The 18,294-nt window shown below is 54.7% G+C and overlaps 3 protein-coding genes across 5 annotated transcripts; 1 reads left to right on the forward strand and 2 right to left on the reverse strand.

Annotated features, from left to right (window-relative positions):
* The first annotated feature begins 353 nt into the window (after positions 1 to 353).
* On the forward strand, positions 354 to 1,883 carry APOA2 (apolipoprotein A2). 2 transcript variants are annotated; one of them, XM_036101458.2, is made up of 4 exons: positions 354 to 456; positions 609 to 684; positions 982 to 1,114; positions 1,651 to 1,883. In XM_036101458.2, the coding sequence occupies exons 2-4, from the start codon at positions 633 to 635 to the stop codon at positions 1,766 to 1,768; spliced, it is 303 nt and encodes a 100-aa protein (XP_035957351.1). In that variant the 5' UTR covers positions 354 to 456; positions 609 to 632; the 3' UTR covers positions 1,769 to 1,883. The 2 variants fall into 2 exon arrangements, with proteins under 2 accessions (XP_035957351.1, XP_035957350.1); XM_036101457.2 differs by lacking the exon at positions 354 to 456 and adding an exon at positions 488 to 512.
* Positions 1,884 to 4,010: 2,127 nt separating this feature from the next.
* Positions 4,011 to 7,216, reverse strand: FCER1G (Fc epsilon receptor Ig). Of its 2 annotated transcripts, none has more exons than XM_036101460.2 (5): positions 7,058 to 7,216; positions 5,082 to 5,173; positions 4,900 to 4,935; positions 4,530 to 4,550; positions 4,011 to 4,369 (listed from the first exon to the last, which is right to left on the reverse strand). In XM_036101460.2, the coding sequence occupies exons 1-5, from the start codon at positions 7,104 to 7,106 to the stop codon at positions 4,307 to 4,309; spliced, it is 261 nt and encodes an 86-aa protein (XP_035957353.1). In that variant the 5' UTR covers positions 7,107 to 7,216; the 3' UTR covers positions 4,011 to 4,306. The 2 variants fall into 2 exon arrangements, with proteins under 2 accessions (XP_035957353.1, XP_035957355.1); XM_036101462.2 differs by having other exon boundaries at positions 5,082 to 5,271; positions 7,058 to 7,201.
* Positions 7,217 to 7,737: 521 nt separating this feature from the next.
* On the reverse strand, positions 7,738 to 17,183 carry NDUFS2 (NADH:ubiquinone oxidoreductase core subunit S2). Its single transcript, XM_036101443.2, has 14 exons — positions 17,024 to 17,183; positions 16,104 to 16,210; positions 13,396 to 13,586; positions 11,763 to 11,883; positions 11,280 to 11,392; positions 10,512 to 10,586; positions 10,278 to 10,355; positions 10,053 to 10,138; positions 9,723 to 9,842; positions 8,955 to 9,084; positions 8,608 to 8,703; positions 8,347 to 8,430; positions 8,147 to 8,204; positions 7,738 to 7,975 (listed from the first exon to the last, which is right to left on the reverse strand). The coding sequence occupies exons 1-14, from the start codon at positions 17,110 to 17,112 to the stop codon at positions 7,938 to 7,940; spliced, it is 1,386 nt and encodes a 461-aa protein (XP_035957336.1). The 5' UTR covers positions 17,113 to 17,183; the 3' UTR covers positions 7,738 to 7,937.
* Positions 17,184 to 18,294: the final 1,111 nt, after the last annotated feature.

An 18,294-nucleotide genomic window follows, 5' to 3' on the forward strand; every position in this document is an offset into this window, starting at 1 on the left:
TGTTCCCCAATACCTCTCTACCAAGCTGCAGTGAAGGGGATAGGGCTGGGGAGACAAAATCTAGCCACAGTGGGACAAAGTTACCAAGGGCTGAGGGCTTATATGTCAGGGCTTTCTGGAAGAAAACTAGGAATCCTGCTTCCCGCAGCATTCAAATCCAAAGACTGCTAGCCCCAGACCCCAAAAGAATGAGAGTTGAATAAGCCTGAAGTATACCCCTTGGCCTCCACTAAGACCTGCACCCCCTGCCTCCCACCTCATCACCATGATCCCCCACACGCGTGTCCTCTCCTCCCCCATTTCTCCCACTTGTTTACTCCAACGTGGCCCCTGCCCCAATGGCGCTCTTCCACAGTCCTTATCACCTGACAGGGGGGTGGGGAAGCAGAAATATATATAGCTCCCATCTCCCCAGCCAGGCCAGACACAGACAGCAAGGGCAGAGACGCCGACCAGGTAGGGTAAGGGAGCGAGCGGTGTGGCCAGGATCCAGAGCGGACCAGGTTTTAATGGTGGGAAGCGAAGGAACCAGGGTGGAGTGGGCACCTAGGTAGGGGTCTCTGGGGGGGGCTGAAGCTCATTCCTCCCGCACCCCCAACTGTTTCCAGGCCACCATCCCCACTGTTACCACCATGAAGCTGCTTGCCTTGGCTGTGCTTCTCCTCGCCGTCTGTAGCCTTGAAGGTGAGTGTGATATGGAGAGGGGTCCCAGGAAGGAGAAGGTGCCCTTAGGGGTCCTAGCTACCCATCTGCCTGGGCTCCCATGCCAGAGTGCTCCAAAGGAAGATCACTCCCTCTCTAAAGCTCAGAAAGCTCATCCAAAGACCTGGAGCTGGGTAGCTGTTTGGGGAGGGGGCTGAGAGAGGGGGCTGGCTACTGACAGAGGTATGGCAGGAGGCCAGGACTCATTGTTGGGGACCCAGCTGACGAGGTGTGTGTGTGTGTGTGTGTGTGTGTGTGTGTGTGTGTGTGTGTGTGCAGGGGCTTTTGTTCGGAGACAGGCGGAGGAGCCGAATCTGCAGAGCCTGGTCGCTCAGTACTTCCAGACCGTGGCCGACTATGGCAAGGACCTGGTGGAGAAGGCCAAGGGCCCAGAGCTTCAGGCCCAGGCCAAGTAAGTCTCAGTGAAAGGGGCTCAGGGGGTGAACCCGGCTGGCTCAGTCAATGGAACATGCAACTCTTGATCTCCACGTTGTGAGTTCAGGCCCCACATTGGGTATAGAGATTACTTAAAAATAAAATCTTTAAAAAAAAGAAAAGAGAAGAGAAGAAATAAAGAAAGGGGTTCAGGAACCAGGGAGCTATAGAGAGAAAGAAGAGAAGATGGGAGGTTGCACAGAAGATGGAGCTCAAGGGTGAGAGTTAGAGAGGGTGAGGTTTAAGTTGGAGAGAATAATTCCTTTGCCACCTTGTAGATCCCAGGGACCTCTTGGACAGATAGGGCCAGCAGGAACTAGGCTTTGAATTTCTCTCTCCAGAATCTGTTCTTCTACTCAGTGGAGGGCTTGCCTCCTCTCCTGGGAGCATTGCCATGCCAGGATGGACCAGGCCCTAGAGTTTGGGGAGCCGGGTCTCACCTCCCACGAGCCACGAGGCCCCTGCCAGCGCCTATGGTCTCTCACACTGGCCTCTAATCCTTTGAATACACAGGGCTTACTTTGAGAAGACGCAGGAGCAGCTAACACCCCTGGTCAAGAAGGCCGGAACTGACCTGATCAACTTCTTGAGCAATTTCATGGACCTCAGAACACAGCCTACCACCCAGTGAGGCGTCCAGACCATTGTCTTCCCTCCCCTGCTGGCCCCTAGAATCCCCACTGGCCAGGTCTGGAGCCCTCTCCCAACATGCTCCTTGTTTTCTACAATAAATACTGAAGGAGTCAGGTGTGAGCCTGGTGCTTTGGGGGACTGGGAGAAGTAGGGGTATTGGTGAGGGGAGGACCAAGAGGCCTGCTCCTGCTAGGAGAGGGGTTTGGTGTGAGGAGTGGAGGGAGGGATGAAGAGACAGATGGTGGAAACAACGGGGAAGTGGTGTCTGTGATTCTTCTCCATGCCTGACGCATCTTCCCCCAGCCTGGGATCTGCACTGCACAAGGGACGGTGAACAGCAGGGAAGTTTCACAAACTGAGGCCCTAGACTACTGGAGGTCACAGGAAAGGAGGGCACCCCCTCCCCCAGAACTTCCTCTTGATCCTTCTATGAAGAGAAGGCTTCCCATAAATGAACCCAGAGGTGTCAGCCGAGACCCTGGCTTCCCTTCTGAGCCAGGGGAATACCATGCTTCCCCCCATCCTACAGAAAAGATAGATTCACTCTTCTTCCCCAAAAGTGCTCAAACCCTCTTTCCATTTAAAATCTCTCACCTAGGGCGCCTGGGTGGCTCAGTTGGTTAAGCAACTGCCTTCGGCTCAGGTCATGATCCTGGAGTCCCAGGATCGAGTCCCGCATCGGGCTCCCTGCTCAGCAGGGAGTCTGCTTCTCCCTCTGACTCTCCCCCCTCTCATGTGCTCTCTCTCATTCTCTCTCTCTCAAATAAATAAATAAAATCTTTAAAAAAAATAAAAAAAATAAAAATAAAATAAAATAAAATAAAATCTCTCACCTAGACCCCCTGTCTGGGGAACACATATTCCAAACCTCTCCCCCTATTATCTGGGTGCTAGTCACAGAACTGGCCGGGTGGTCAGATCTGGAACTCATAGACATGAGGCCGGCTAGGGGCCAGACAGGTCTCCTGGATTAAATCAAAATGGAGTGGAAATCAGGCTGGGCCAATGTGGGAGACTCACAATACCAAAGTGGAGCTCAAGGAAGAGGAGGCATCTTCCAATAAAAGTTTGTTCCCACTTCACACTTAAAGCAGTTACCTCCCTGGCTCATTTCTCATAGCTCATCTGAAATCACTGCTTCCCAGACACCAGACATGGCTCCAATTCCTTCCGTGTATCCATCAGTCTTCAGTCTGGCCTTCAAGGCCCTCACCACTCATGGCAAGTTTCTTCCCTAGTTTCTGTTTTTCTCTCACGTGGCAAGATGTGTGGGGACAAAGAGAGCTCAGTCTGTCACTTGCAAGATGCCCTTGGACAGGTTAATTAACTTCAAAGAGCTGGATCTTCCTCCCGGGGTCAGTGAGCAGATCCAACGGTGCAAGAGAGCCAGGAACCATAGTGGACGGTGTAAGTCGCTGTGCAGTGCTGAGTCTTACCCAGTATGGGTGGCGCCAGGGGTCAGCCCGGGGACCTGAGACCCATTCTGCCGAGGCTGCTGGGTCGGAGGTAGGACCTGCGGCATCTGATGGGATGCAGGAAATGCTGCCTCCTGGCGGAGCCGGAAACGGGACCAGCATGGACCTGACCACGGCGATTCCTTAGTCACCCGCCCTGGCACTCAGAGGAGCTGACCTCCCATCTAGACCCCATTGCTCCCCTTTGCCTTACCCACCTCCAACCCTTACCTGGCCCTCTAAGGTCCCTCTTGCCCCAGAACCCACTGAAAACTCACTGTTCCCATAAACCCTTCCATCAGGGGCGTCACACGAGGCTTCATCGGGCCATCCGCTCTGCGTGTTTGGCGTCTCAGCTGTGCTAATGCCCAGATGCGTGCGTGCTGGGAGCTGTCCCCACGCTGCTCCCTGAAGCTCACTCTGATCCGGGTTGGTGACTGGTTGGGGTTGCACAGCCAGGCTACTCCACAACCCAACCTTGGTTCAGTTGCCAGACACGGAAAGCCAAGCTGGGTGCAGACGTCATTTCTTAGGTTCCGATGTTTCTGAACGTGCCCAGACTCCCGACACCTCCCTCCCTGTTCCAGCTCCATGCCAGCGGACCTGGGGCCGAGGGTCTCATCCCTGCCCCAGCCACGGTCAGCTTTCACCCCTCGAGCGAGCAACCTCGCCCCGACATCTACCAGACTGTGAGCTCTGTGAGGTCGGGGGCTGGTTACTCAAAACGGCATCTTCGGTCCCCAGCCTAGCACCTAGTAGAGGCTGAATAAATATATGGTAAATGAATAGAGTCCAGGTTGCGGCGGCTTTATTGGTGGTACTCTTTCCATTGTTGAGTGGGAGTGGGAGACGGGAAGGAGAAGGGTGGGGAAAGGTGGTGAGATTAGAATATAAACATTAATGATTAGCATCCGAGCAGAGGTCTTCGGTGGGGAGGAAGAACCACTGGTGTGCAGTAATGGGGGACATAGCATCATTAAAGAGGTGGCCAGCTGGCTTTAACGGGAGGCAAAGGAGACGCCGACCTGAGGGCTAGGAGAACTAGAAGGGGAAGGAGGTGGCCAAGGGCATCTGTTCTAAAGTTACTGGGGTGGTTTCTCATGCTTCAGGGTCTCATAAGTCTCCTGGTTCCGGGTGCTCAGGCCCTGGAGGTGGAGGTCAGAGGATGGTCAGGAGCTTGAGCCCATCGCAGGGCTCCCACCCACCCCCATAGACCCCATGTCTTCCAAAGATCACACAAAACCCCACCCTCTTCTGCTGACTTCCCAGGACTGGGGGGTGGGGGGGGAAGGCAGGTTCACTCACCGTGTAAATGCCATCTGATTTCTGCGGAGGCAAAAGGGACAAGGCATTAGACACCCACGCCTCCTGCGGGGACCCTCGGCCCCTTCTTCCCCACCCCGGTGAGGTATGTGGCCAGGGCCGGCTGGCCGCTTGGGCTAGAGGGCACTGGGGGCTCCGGGGCATGGATGCCCGTTGGCCCGCGTGGCTGCAGATGCACACACACCGCATACGACTCTCACGCACTCAGTGTCACTGTCCACTCGCCCTTGTCGCCTGCTGAGTATTTTACTTGTGACTTGGCTCGGCGGCGGGGTGGGTAGGGGGGAGTGGGAGGGGACCTGGGAAGCTTGGCGTCTGTAGCCCTGACACCCGGGCGCAGGAGGGGCCATACCTCGAAGCTGGTTACAGCTGCCTTCCGCACCTGGATCTGGAGCGGGGGAAAGGTAATCAGGAAAGGCGAAGTGAGCGGCCCAGCCCCATCCCCCCCAACTTTGCGGGGGACCCGTTACTCCCGCTCCTCAAAGCCGAGCCCAGCCCTCCCAGGCCTCCCGCCAGCCCCTCCCGCAGCCTCACCTTAAGTCTGCAGTAGAGCAGAGTGAGGACGATACCGTACAGAAACAGGATGGCGTCCAGGATATAGCAGAGCTGAGGCTCTCCCAGCGCGGCTGAGGGGACAGAGGGTGCCCGCGGGGTCAGGAGCATCAGGCAAGGTCCGGCGCTCAGAGGACAGGACCGGAAGGTGGGACAGGGCCTGGTGGGGAGCCTCCCAGAAGAGACACTTGTTCTTCCTCCCTGGAGCCGATTTTTCCCAGCTTTCCCCCTTTTCCTCACCCTGGGGCAGGGCTGGGCCAGGAAGTGGGGGGCGCTCTGCTGCCTGCTCTGATGGAGCTTACAGGCGCTGAGAGCCCAGGAGGGAGCCCCCTCAAGGCCCCCCGCGGCCCCCAGCCCTCTGGTTTTCACTCTGTCAGTCCCTCAGGCACCACTGAGCTCTTCACAGCCCTCAAGGGACTTATTTGTGTTCACTGGGCGAAGACCAAAACCTCAGCCCAGAGCGGTAGGGTGAGGGCCATGCAATGACAAATTTCACTGAAGAAACCACAGGAGTGTCTCTGCTAAGTCCTGTGACCTGTGGCTGAGGGCTGGACAGGAAGGATGTGAACCGAGGGAGGGAGGGAAGGCAATTACTCGGTTATTGGTCATCTCTGAGCCTCAGTCTCATCACTCTCCGGCCCGCTGTAGGGGGCTTGAAAAGGGGAGAACAGGTATCTGCTTTCCTAGGCCTCCCAGATCCCGACGGCTCTGCGCACGGCCGGGCGAGCGTCTCTGCCCAGGCTCCGGGGGGATGACCACAAGCTGGATTCCGTCTCTGGGCACTCTGCCCTGTTACTCACTCACTCTGGGCCACAGAGAGAGGAAGTTTTGTGCAATTTAAAAAATCAAATAAGGTCTGAGCACCAGCCTCTATCGGCCCTCAGTCGCTATCTGAAGGGCTCACAGGCACGTGCCATGACGCCCTTTTGCACAATATTTCATAAATCGAAAAACTACCGGCTGGGGGGTTGGGGGGGGCACGACATCATTATCGCCATTTTACGGAGGATGAAACGCAGGCTCGGGAAAGCTAAGTAACTCCTTCAGGGCCAGAGGGCTACGTGACAGAACCGGCGCTCAAATCCAGGCTTTCTGCTTCCAGAGCTCGTGTCCTAACCTGCCTCGGTGCCCCCGCTCTGTCCTCATCTGGTGACAGCATGCCGGCACCAACGGGATCCTTCCCTCCACCTCACAGCTGGGCTGCTGGACTCCCCGGCCGGTCTCTTTCAATTTCCCACTTCCCTGAAGTTTCACGACCCCCCTCCTCCCCAGCCCCCAGCTGTAACCCTCGTCAAAACACACACACAGCGAGCCCAGAGCCAGCAAGACGTGACAGTTCAGAAGCTGAGTGACTGACTGGAGCCTTGGGCTGCTGAGACTGTCCCGTGTCTGCCTCCATTTCTTGGCTGGTGCTCAGGCCTCTAGAACCGGGCATTGCGTGCTGCACCCCCCCCCCCCCCGATAGCAGCTGTTGGCAGAGTGGCCCAGGCAGGTGATGACCCAGAGAGGCAGAAAACAGGTCTACTTTGACCATCCTTGCCTCACTCCCAAGCCGAAGGACAGGCTCCCGCCTTCCTAGAGGGGCTTTATGAATATTATTATCCAGCTAGAGATCAGCTCCCAGTGGACTAGCCCAAAGGCACCACACAGGAAACGCTGATCGCGGGAAAAGGAGCTTCTCCCCAGCTTTTCATGTCATACAACCATTCCCTCCCCTGCCAAACTGAAGCTTTCCCCACGATCAATCCTGAAAAAGTAAGGAGACGTGAAAGGAGGGAACTAGGACTCTTGTGCCCTGAGGGGGACCAGAAGGGACCAGCCTCAAGGTCTCAGTGCCCATCCGAACCCTGCGCTCACCTGTCATCCTTTCCCGATCTGCCCCTGCCTCGGCCCTCAGACGAATGCCCTCGATTCCCACCCTGGGGCCCAGCTCCTGAGCCCTCACCAGACCCTCTCACCTGCTTGTTCAACCAAAAGGAGTAAGAGCAAGACCACTGCTGGAATCATCTTGGGCAGGGGGCTGAAGGGCCGTGAGCCGGGGATCGGACGCTCTGCTGCCACTGCGCAGCTGTGCTCGGCGGCTCCCTGACCACAGAGTTCCCCCCTTCCTGCCCCGCCTTCCCCCAGCTTTGGCCCCTTCCCCTTCCTGCACCAGAGCCCGGGCGGCTCCCGGAAGGCCAACTAAGGGAGTCAGATCTGGGTTCTCATGCCTCAGTCCTTCGGTGACCAAGCCCCAGGCACTGAGGGATGGGGGGGCGGGCGGGCGACGCCTGTGCTGGAGAAAGGCTAAATCGGCCATCACCCCGTGTTCAGATATACATCTGGAATAAACTGTCCCTTCAGGGTCCCTGAGACCCCACCGCAGCCCTTTCCCTTCCACGTGGAATTTTACCCCCGTCTTGATTGGAGAGGTTTACCAATTTGTGTAGGCAGCCAAGTTTGGGCAGGGGGAACTGAGGGGAAAAGAGGAAATGGGGAATGGAGAAGTGGACAGGCCAAGAGTCAGAGAAGGGGGTGGAGATGAACGGGAAAAACTGGCGATAACTGAGTTTCACAGAGAACTGGAGGGTTAATTCACATTCTTAACTTTTCCAACAAAGTCAAAGACGGTAAGATACCGAGAAAGACATATCAGAGGTTTGGGCAGAGCGGCCAGAAGGCGGCTAATTTATTATAATTTCTCCTTTTCTAGTACATGCACAGAAAGCCTGACGGCTGAGTGTTCACGGTGTGCGCGCACATACACACACACACACACACACACACAGTCCCTGTCCAGGGACGGCCAGGCTCCGAGGAGGAAGCAGACAGGCAGGGGGATCAAATGCTTTCCCCAGCTCATCGATCCACTTCTCCAAACACAATATCTTGGGTACCTAAGAGATCAGCGGGAGGAGAAAAAAAGCGGTGTTATCAAAAATCCAGAACTCACGACTGTGCCCAGCGGACTGAGGAGCTGAGTCCATGCCCAGTCTCTGCTGAACAGCAAGCGTTCGGTTTCTGCCCCAGTTAGAGTCCCACACTCCCTCGTCTACGGCGTCTTGTACCTATGATAGCAACAACATCCGCCAGCATGTGTCCCTTCGACATCTTGTCCAAACCAGCCTGGAGAGACGGAGACAGCAACAGTGGTGGCAAGATTAGCGGGGTGGGACGAGGAGGAAGGAAAGTTCATCAAAATCTCACCCAACGTGACTAATGACGGATTGATTCAGTGGAGTGAGAATCCCTGGGGCTCGGTTCTTACCAGGTGGGCAAAACCAGGAGCCTTGATCTTGCATCGGTAAGGGCGGCTGCTGCCGTCGGACACGAGGTACACCCCGAACTCTCCCTGTCCGAGGAAGAAGGTTAGCTGCCTCCGTGAACAGGAAGAACACTCTTCTCTGCCAGTGAAGCCTCTCTACTCACCCACGTGTCCCTCTCTCGCTGATGCCCACGCCTCTATTTGCACACCTGTCTCCAGCCCCCCAGGCCCTGGGCTGCCTTTTCCTTTCCCGACTCTCCTCACCTTAGGAGCCTCAATGGCAGTGTATGTGGCCCCCGGAGGGACTTGGTAGCCCTCCGTGTACAACTTGAAGTGATGGATCAATGACTCCATGGAAGTCTGGAAAGAGGAGAAAGGGAGCAGCAGTGAGCCAGATCCAAATGTCTCCCAGGCCTTCCCGCAGCACAGGAAATAACCTGCCCCCTGGGGGAGACTAAAACCCACACTGTGAGCAAAAGAGGAGTCTACGGGAGGTTAAGACTCCCACAGTGAATTCTTTCAAAGAGGAAACACGAGAAGTAGGGCGCAACCCAAGGACACTCATCCCTGGCTGCCCGCCCCTCCCACCCTCCCCTCTCGCCAGAGCCAACCTTCATCTCTGCTCGCTTAGGGGGAGACACTTTGGCATCATCAACCTTGATCTCCCCAGGAGGCATCTTGTTCAGACACTGCACGATGATTCGAAGGGACTGGCGCATCTCCTCCACCCGACACAGGTACCTGAAGGGGATGAGGCAGGTTCAGAGCATCAGATGTGAGGATGCCCTTGGCCGGCCCAGAGGGCTGGCTGACTTGTTATCTCCCTCTTTTCTCCCAGTGCGGCATCTCTGCCTGCCTTGGCCGCCCCGGTAAAAGCTCTAGTCTTCTGGTTCTGGTGCTGGCCCCTGCCCCAGGTCCTCTCCTCATCTGCTCAGCCCATGGCCTGTAGTAGTCCCCTCTTCAATTACCCTCTCAGACACTTCCTGGACTATAGAACGGGACAGGGTCAAATTGGCTCGAAAAGAAAACAGAAGCCAATCTTACTCAGGGCCAGTAAACAGGAATGGAATGTGAAGCTTAGAATCCAGTGGAAAGAGCACCGGATCAGGAGGATTCTCGTCTCAAGCACCACGAACAGGATAATCCCAGGCCAATCTCTAACTTTTACGCCTCAGCTTTCTCAGCTGTAAGAATGCAGCCCAAACTAGTTCCATCTAAGAGACGTGAGGGTAAAAGAAATGGCTCTGAACAACAACCTAGTTTAACAGACACAAGAGCTCCAGGAGTTGTTGGAAAATACGGGAATAAAGAAAGTAGCCAAGAGAAAAGTCAGACAGGGAAAAACAGCTGCAAAATGAGCTGAGACATCTGGGCCTTACCTATCGTAGCAGTCCCCTCGAGAGCCAATAGGAACATCGAAGTCCACCTGGTCGTAAACATCATAGGGCTGCGTCTTCCGCAGGTCCCACTGGATGCCTGAGCCCCGGAGCATCACGCCACTGGGGAGTGGGACGGGAACAAGGGTCCCTTTCCATGAACCAGGAAAGGAGGCGCACTCTCTTCCTTGGTCTCCCTGCCCCCCAATACACACACACTCTGGGCACGGGATCTAATCTCAGAGCACGGCACGGACGGCGCCACACCTTCCTGAAGCCAAGGTATTAGGATGGAATCCCCCCACCCGAGCGCAGAAATCACATTTCTCTCACCTAAACCCATAGTTAAGCGCGTCTTCGGCTGTCACAACCCCAATGTCAACTGTCCGATTTCGCCAGATCCTATTGTTGGTCAGCATCTATTGATCAAGAAAACTGGATGTGAACGCTCTTTATAACTCCCTTCAGATGCCTCTGTGGTTCTTTACGAGGGACTAAAATCCCACGAGCCTTTCTTGAGGGGAAAAGAGGGATTTTCCCCACTGGCTGCTATCTTACCTCTTCCAACTCATCAACCCGAAGAGAGAAGTTCTTAGAAAACTCATAAATATCATCCAGAAGCCCAAGGGGCAGGTCCTAGGAGCCAAATGGAGAATGACAGTGAGCCGGGCTCAGCCTCCCTGCCCCACGGCTTCAGGGTCAGCGGTTCCACCGGCCAGCGCTGCCCTCCAGTGGCCATGGAGGATATAGGCGTGGGCTGGGAGTTTGGGGAAGGCAGGGGAGCTGGCTCACCTGGTGCACACCTCCTGGCCGGACGTAAGCAGCATGCATCCGAGCCCCGGACACGCGCTCGTAGAATTCAAACATCTTGATAAGACACACTGGGAATTAGTGACAAAGTCCTGGGCCCCAAGTCCAGCAACATGCTGGTCCACTCCCCTACCCCCTGCCTTCTGGTACCCAACCAACCCCTCACGACACAGAGTTCCTTAAGAATAGAATCCAAAGGGACGCCTGGATGGCTCAGTCGTTAAGCGTCTGCCTTCGGCTCAGGTCATGATCCCAGAGTCCTGGGATCGAGCCCCACATAGGGCTCCTTGCCCCGCGGGAAGCCTGCTTCTCCCTCTCCCACTCCCCCGGCTTGTGTTCCCTCTCTTGCTGTGTCTCTCTCTGTCAAATGAATAAATAAAATTTAAAAAAAAAGGACTAGAACCCAAGTTCAGAATGCCTGGGGGGCTCAGTGGGTGAAGCGGCTGCGTTCGGCTCAGGTCATGATCCTGGGGTCCTGGGATCGAGCCCTACATCGGGCTCCCTGCTCAGCAGAGAGCCTGCTTCTCCCTTTCACTCTCCCTCTGCCTGCCGCTCCCCCTGCTTGTGAACTCTCTCTCTCCTCTGACAAGTAAATAAAATCTTTAAAAAAGAAAAAAGAACATAACCCAAATTAATTAGACCTTCTTCCTTTAAATGTTCTATGTTCTCTCTCCTTTTAATCTCGTCTCTCCTTCAAGAACCTTCTCTACTTCTTGTACCCCCTTGCCTATCCTATCCTCCTTCTCTTACCTTCTCCCTCTCTTCAAACATCCAGAAGAAAGGGGTCATGGCCCCAATGTCCAGGGCATGTGTAGTCACAGCCATAATGTGGTTCAAAAGCCGCGTGATTTCTCCAAACAGCACTGTAGACAGGTGAAGACAAGAAGAGAAGGATAGGGGCGCCTGGGTGGCTCAGTCGTTAAGCGTCTGCCTTCGGCTCGGGTCATGATCCCAGGGTCCTGGGATCGAGCCCCGCGTTGGGCTCCCTGCTCTGCGGGAAGCCTGCTTCTCCCTTTCCCCCTCCCCCTGCTTGTGTTCCCTCTCTCGCTGTGTCTCTCTCTGTCAAATAAATAAAATCTTTAAAAAAAAAAGAAGAGAAGGACATAGGAGCCAAGGATTGACGCTGACACAGCAGTTGTGGGCGGAGCCTGGGGTCTGCATACTAAGCTTGGGTGCGATGCTCCTAAGCTGGGCAGCGGCCGGGGAGGGCCACGGGAAGGTGATGGGGCTTACCTCGGATCCACTGAGCCCGGGGCGGAGGCTGGATATTGAGCAACTTCTCCACAGCCAGTGAGTAGGCCTGTTCGTTGCACATCATGGACACATAGTCTAGCCGGTCAAAGTATGGAAGGGCCTGGGAAAAGGGAAGAGCGTGGGTCACAGCTAACGGGCCAGGAGCCCTCAGCCAGCCGCCAAGAGCACTGCTCTCCACGGGCATCAGAGTTAGTGCTGCACAAAGCCTTCCAGTCCCCGGAGCTGAGCAAGGCAGCAGCCAATACCAGTGGTACATGCTGGGAAATGGTTAAAAATCAGATCTCTGAAGGGCTGGGAGGGAACCCTATGTGTTGTGTGTGCCAACTTCCACGGTGCAACTCCACTTCGCAGGGCCAGCTGTAAGCCACGGAACGGAACCCGGTGCTGGGTGGAGTAGCTCAGCATGTGTGGTACTTCTGCCAAGCAGATACAGTAACATAACTTCAGAGCACCGCAAAGCAAAATAAGAAAGGGATGAGCTTTGAGGACTTCTTACCTTTTGATATAATTTATTAAACTGCGAGCTACCATAATCTAACTTTTAATAATGGCTCTGTTTAACAACTGGCTCACAAAATTCCCGAAAACTTAACCATCTGTTCCTGCGGGCCGGTAGGAGCTACTCCAACGTACCTCTGGTCACACTCCTCCGGCCCACAACAGTCTCAAACAAGAGTGCCTCTCTGAGGCACTGGAGGAGAAAGGTAACCAGTCTTAGGACTAACTGGGTGGGAGTGAGGGATTTAAGGAAGACAGAGCCCCGAGAAGGACTGGATTGGCTTCTGATCGGGGAGAAATGGTTCTTTCCCTAGAATGCCAAGAAAGCCAGTCAAGCCGTCTGCCGAACCCGCTTCAGCTTCCAGGAAGGAGGCGGGGCTGGGAGGCCCGTCTTTGGGACAGCCAGTTCTTGTCCTGATGTCACTGTGACGTGGGTTAATGCTGCAGGGTTTAGCTCCATACTCTCTGGGACCAGGCACCATCCCTGCCTGCACTCTCTGGGGGGATCACGTCCTAGTCAGCTGGTTGTATCCTACCTCCGTCACCCTCTGTGAGCAAGACCTTTCTTCATGACAGTAAGAAAAAACTTCAGATGCCTGTCCCAGCTCCAATTCCTTCCAATCTGACCCTCACCACTTGGGTCACAGAGCTCTCCTAAAAACGGCACACAGCCACAAACTCCCTCCCGGTCACTCTGACTCACTGAGTGTTTCGAAAACAAACTTAAGACAGCTGGAAGATACAAGAATCGGCTGTTAATCCTAGGAAGCTTACGTCTCCTCTCTTCCCCTGTCCCCAGGGACACCGGCTTTGACGTCCTACTAGGATATAAGAACAGGGAACCTGAGGCACTAGAGAAAGGGTAAAGGGGCCAGCCAAAAGTCATCCGGAGAAAAGCTGGGGTGTAGCTCTGGCTCCCAAGCATTTCTGCTGGATAAACCAAATCTAGATGGATTTCAGTCACGCATCCCCTGGAACATCCCTCCATCTCCCCAAGACTGTCCTCATGTCCTCAACACCCTCCTCCCTGGGGCTTTGGAGGGCAGCAAACTGGCAAAGTCCCAGGCCACGGCATCCCCAGGTCCCGTCAGCAGGCCCCTGTTCACCCCCACACCTGCAGATAAGTCTTGTATTCAATGAGCTTCTCAGTGCCTCGGTGCAGCAGGCCGATGTGGGGGTCACACTTCCGCACCATCTCCCCACTCAATTCCATCACTAGTCGCAGGACACCGTGAGCTGCTGGGTGCTGGGGCCCAAAGTTCAGGGTCAGGTTTGTCACCATTGTGTCCTTTGGAGGGTCCACATCTGAGAAGTGGGAAAGAGTTCAGAGCCAAATGGTAATTCCCTAGAGAACCCCCAAGAGACAGCAAGGAGTTAGCCTCTCCCTATAGATCTTCCATGTCACCATTCCACACCCTGTTAATTCCCTAATCGCCAACATAACCAGGAAGAAGACCATTACATGGGAAAAAGGGGAGGAAGATCTAAATTTTTTGACAAGAGGAACCACACACGAACCTTACTCTTTCCATGTCTCCCAGATACCTTTCTAAAGATGGTAATACTGGGGGCACCTGGGTGGCTCAGTCGGTTAAGCGTCTGACTTGATTTCGGCTCAGGTCATGATCTCAGGGTCCTGGGATCAAGCCCTGCATTGGGCCTGTGGTCAGCACAGAGTCTGCTTGAGGATTCTCTCTCCCCCTCTCCCTCTGCCCCTTCCCCCACACGCACATGTGCTCTCTCTCAAATAAATAAATAAATATTTTTAAAAACCCCAGAGATATTACTAATATCATTCATATAGTCCTTATGTGCCAAGCACTACCCTAAGCACTGATTTTAATTAATTTAATTCCCCTAACAACCACATGAGTAGTGGGTACTATTATTATCCTTATTTTATTGGTGAAACTGAAGCCAGAGAGGATAAATGACTTCTCAGAGAGCTAGCAACTGGCAGTCAGGACCGATCTCAACCTGTTCAGCTCCACAGTCCACATTCTTAACCACTATGATACACTGCCCTCCAAATCTATCTGATGAATGCCCAGCCAATCAGGAAATGCATACTTAATTCTTACTACTACCGAATGGCAGTGTTTACCCTCAAAAAGCATAGAGTTTAATTTGGGAAGTAAGTACATGTGAGGAACGAGTAAGAGAGACCAAATTCACAAGGTACCAAGTAAATGGCTTAGCCGTTAAGTATTTAAAGGAAGAAAAGAACACTGTGAAGACTTCATGAAGGCAGGATATGAGCTGGTTCTTAAATACAGGGAGATAAAAAACTTGATCAAGGACTCCTACCTGGATTTGTACTCGGGTCTATGTGACTCCAAAGCCCATGGTGCAGAATTTTGGTTGAAAAGTTAAGCTCTGGTTTCAATTCTCTGCTCTCCCATTTACCAGTGAATAAAGTGCCTATTTCATAGCATCACTGTAAGGATTAAATGGGATCATAACATGAATCAGTTAGTGTAGTGCCCGGGACATGGTAAGTCCTCTGTAAGTGTTGTTACACTTACAATATACTAATATTATAATATTAAGTATACTCAAACAGGTAGACAGAAGAGCATCCCGGGCTATGGAATCAACAAAGGTGAAATCTTGAAACAAGGAAGTATCTGTGGAACTCTCTATCTACCAAGAGGCAGAAGGTGAGTGTTGGCAGCCAGGAGGGGGTAGTGGTTCAATTATCAGTATCATTAATAACAACACTTACAGAGGACTTACCATGTCCCAGGCACTACACTAACTGATTCATGTTATGATCCCATTTAATCCTTACAGGGATGCTATGAAATAGGCACTTTATTCACTGGTAAATGGGAGAGCAGAGAATTGAAACCAGAGCTTAACTTTTCAACCAAAATTCTGCACCATGGGCTTTGGAGTCACATAGACCCGAGTACAAATCCAGGTAGGAGTCCTTGATCAAGTTTTTTATCTCCCTGCACCATGATTTCTTCAAAAGTGGTATAATACTAGTATCGCTCTCATGGAGTTGTTGCAAGGACTAAGTGAAATAATGCACACCAAACACTTGACACATGGTAAACACTTGGCTACTGTCACTGTTAAGATTTTTGAAAAGTAACTGGAAGTGCTTCTGAAGGTTTCTGAGCGAGAGAATGAATGCCATGGTAAAATGATGTTTGGGGAAGATGAAGGTGATTACATTGTCCTGCATAGCTGGAGGGGGACCAGATCAGTGAAGAGACCCCTGACTAATTAAGGTCTAATACAAAATAGATCTGAACAAGAAAGGAAAAGATGATCTGATATGTAACATTATAAAAGAATCTGCATGGTTTGGTGACTTCTTGGATTTAGACAGGGAGGGCAAGAGAGAAAAAAGAGCCAAAGATGACTAAAATGTTTCATTCCTGAGAAATTAGGAGAATGTGAGTACCACTGATCAAAATCAAAAAGTCACAAGGAAGAGCTACTTCTGATGGGGGCAAAATGCTTCGTAGTCTGGAAGATGTCATTTGAGTACCAGTGGGAAAAACCTTTTCTACCAAAGGAAATGGAAATATATTGAACCTCCGGAAAAAGCTGAAGCTAAAAATATAAATCTGGTAGGGATCTCCAAGGGCTGACTAGGACCTACTCTTTTTCTCCTGGGATGTTCTTCCTTTCCTTCTCTACTTGATAAATACCTGCCCTATTATCAGTGTTCCTGTGTTTGTTGAAGCGCTGGTGAAAGAAGCAAAAAGGGCGAGGGCGCAAACTTGCCTTGACAGAGCTCAGGAGCACTCAGAAATCAGCTTGGGACAGGGATGGCTGTGAGTCGGGACAGCGGCTCTGGGAACTCACCATTCCAAGGTGGAGGCTTCCAGTGGGCTGTTTCTTTGGTGGGGTACATGACAGCTCCCCCAAACTGCTCTGCCCATTCCGCATCTGGCTGCCATTGCCGAGCACCTCTAGGGAGTTAAAGACAGACCCTAGACACAGGGCCTCAACAGCGCTTGGTTCCTCTGCTCCCATGCACTCCCGGGTGGGCCCAGGGAAGGGCCCTGGGATTCCCCAACACCAAGCCCCTGGCACACAGTGTAGCTTTAGCAGAACAAGCTGGAACTCCAGACGTTCCATTCCTACTAACAACTTACTCTTGCAATCACTGCACCCATCACCCCTGTGCATGCAAGGCTGGGGATCCTAGCTCCTTCAACTTCTCATCACGTTCGTATTTCCACCTTGGGGAATGTGAATGCAAGCAAGGTGTGTATTCAAGGTCAACCGAAGACTAAGAGGTGTGCGGTGCCCGTGCAGGGGCGGGGGAGAGGGGCATGCTGGCTCCTTGGCTCGGCCCGGGTGAGGCCTGAATGATGTCCTGGGGACCAACGGGGGCGGGGGGAGGCCGTTGGGGGAGTTGTCTGGGTTTGTGTTCCTCCTTTAACCCCATCAGGAGTGCTTCCCTCTTCTCGTCTGAGGAGCCTTTTCACCAGCCGCACGCCACCCACGAGGAGGTTCGGGAGAAGCAGCGGGGCACAAGGGCAAGGTGACACCATCACTAACGTTCAGGGGCAGGGTCCCCCGGCAGCTGGTTTCACCCCTCTTTCCTCCCTCGGCCGGAGCGGGCGCCACTGCATCCTGGAGCCCGGGACAGCAGGCCTGGGCGCGGGGTCACAGGCCTGGGTCATTCTTTCCTAGGGGGTCACGGGGCCCGCGGAGGCGCCAGACCCGAGAGCCGCTGGCGTCGGGGGCTACGCGTCGAGCGCCGCCCGGAGTCTCACCTGCTGGGCTGAACCGGCAGCCGGCCCCCGGGCCGCAGCGCCCGCGCCGCGACGCCCCGGAGGCTGCGCAGAGCCCTCAGCGCCGCCATCTTGCCCCGCCGCGGACTGCGCGAAGGAGAACGGGCGGAAGTGCCTCCTGCGCGCCTCCTCGCGGCTTCACGCCTGTTGGCGCCACGGGGCCGCCCTCTTGGAAGCTGGCGGGGCCGCCGCCGCCGCGAGCCGGCGACATCCGGGTTCCGCGCCTACGCTTCGCGTTCGCTCTCGGAGCGGCGGCCGGGCGCCGTGCTTGTCGCTGCTCGTGACTGGCTCGCCGAGGCGGGAGCCGGAGAAACTTACGGCTCCCGCGGGGCCCGGCGCTCGCTCGCGCGCGTGCTTCCCCGCCTCCCGCCCGAGCCCCGCTCCCGGTGGCGGCGGCGGAGCCCGGCCCTCCCGGACAGCCCCAGGCTTTGCGGGGTTCCGAGCGGAGAAAGCCCGCTAGTTACGAGGTGGCCCAAATGGGCTAGGGAACGGGGGCCCCAGCGCGGCTGGGCGGCTCTCAGAGCTCCCGCCAAACCGAAGCGAAGAAAGAGGAGGACGCCAAGGCCACCAGCACTGGAGCAGGCTGCTGGGTGCAGAGGAGCCACCTCCGCCCAGATCGGGAGCGGGGGGGGGGGGGGGGCGGGGGCCCTCTGGGGACCCTGATGTCTGCCAGGTTTCCAGAAGCTGCAGAATGACAGACCCAGGAAGCGCCCTTGGAGATGTTTCGTCCCCTACTTCCATCCTGGGTCAAGTCCTCTTCCCCTCATGTCTTTCTGACCCTGCCTTAGTCCCAGTGCCACCAGGAGTCTGATGCCAGTTCTGTAGTGGAAGAGACCAAGAGTTTTGCAGCCTTGGAGGCTAGTTCCTGTTCGCTCCCTCTGCTTCCAAGCCCAGCTGCAGCTGGGCCACCCGTTGAGTTTGCACATGCCTCCCACTCTGAGCCTGGAAAGAGGCAGTCCCCAGATCGATCCCCCCCAGACAGGGTCCCTGAGACAGCCCACCAGCAGTGCAGCAGGGTGGGGCAGACAGACCAGGAAAGTGGCAGAGAGGGAATTCTTAGCTGTGAAGAAAGAGGGGAAAGCCAGACTTCTAGCCTGGGAGTTGACCTAATGGGAACCGTACCAAAGGGTGGGGCCATATCCCTGGCTGTGGGAACTGACTGGAACCGGGGTGGACTGGGCAGCCCCCACAGCCAGGCAGAGGCTCTCCCTCATTCCCCCCCACCCTTTCCCTGAGCCTGCTCTCCCTCTGTA

This window comes from Halichoerus grypus, chromosome 7 (genome assembly GCF_964656455.1).
Source record: "Halichoerus grypus chromosome 7, mHalGry1.hap1.1, whole genome shotgun sequence".
NCBI lineage: Eukaryota > Metazoa > Chordata > Mammalia > Carnivora > Phocidae > Halichoerus > Halichoerus grypus.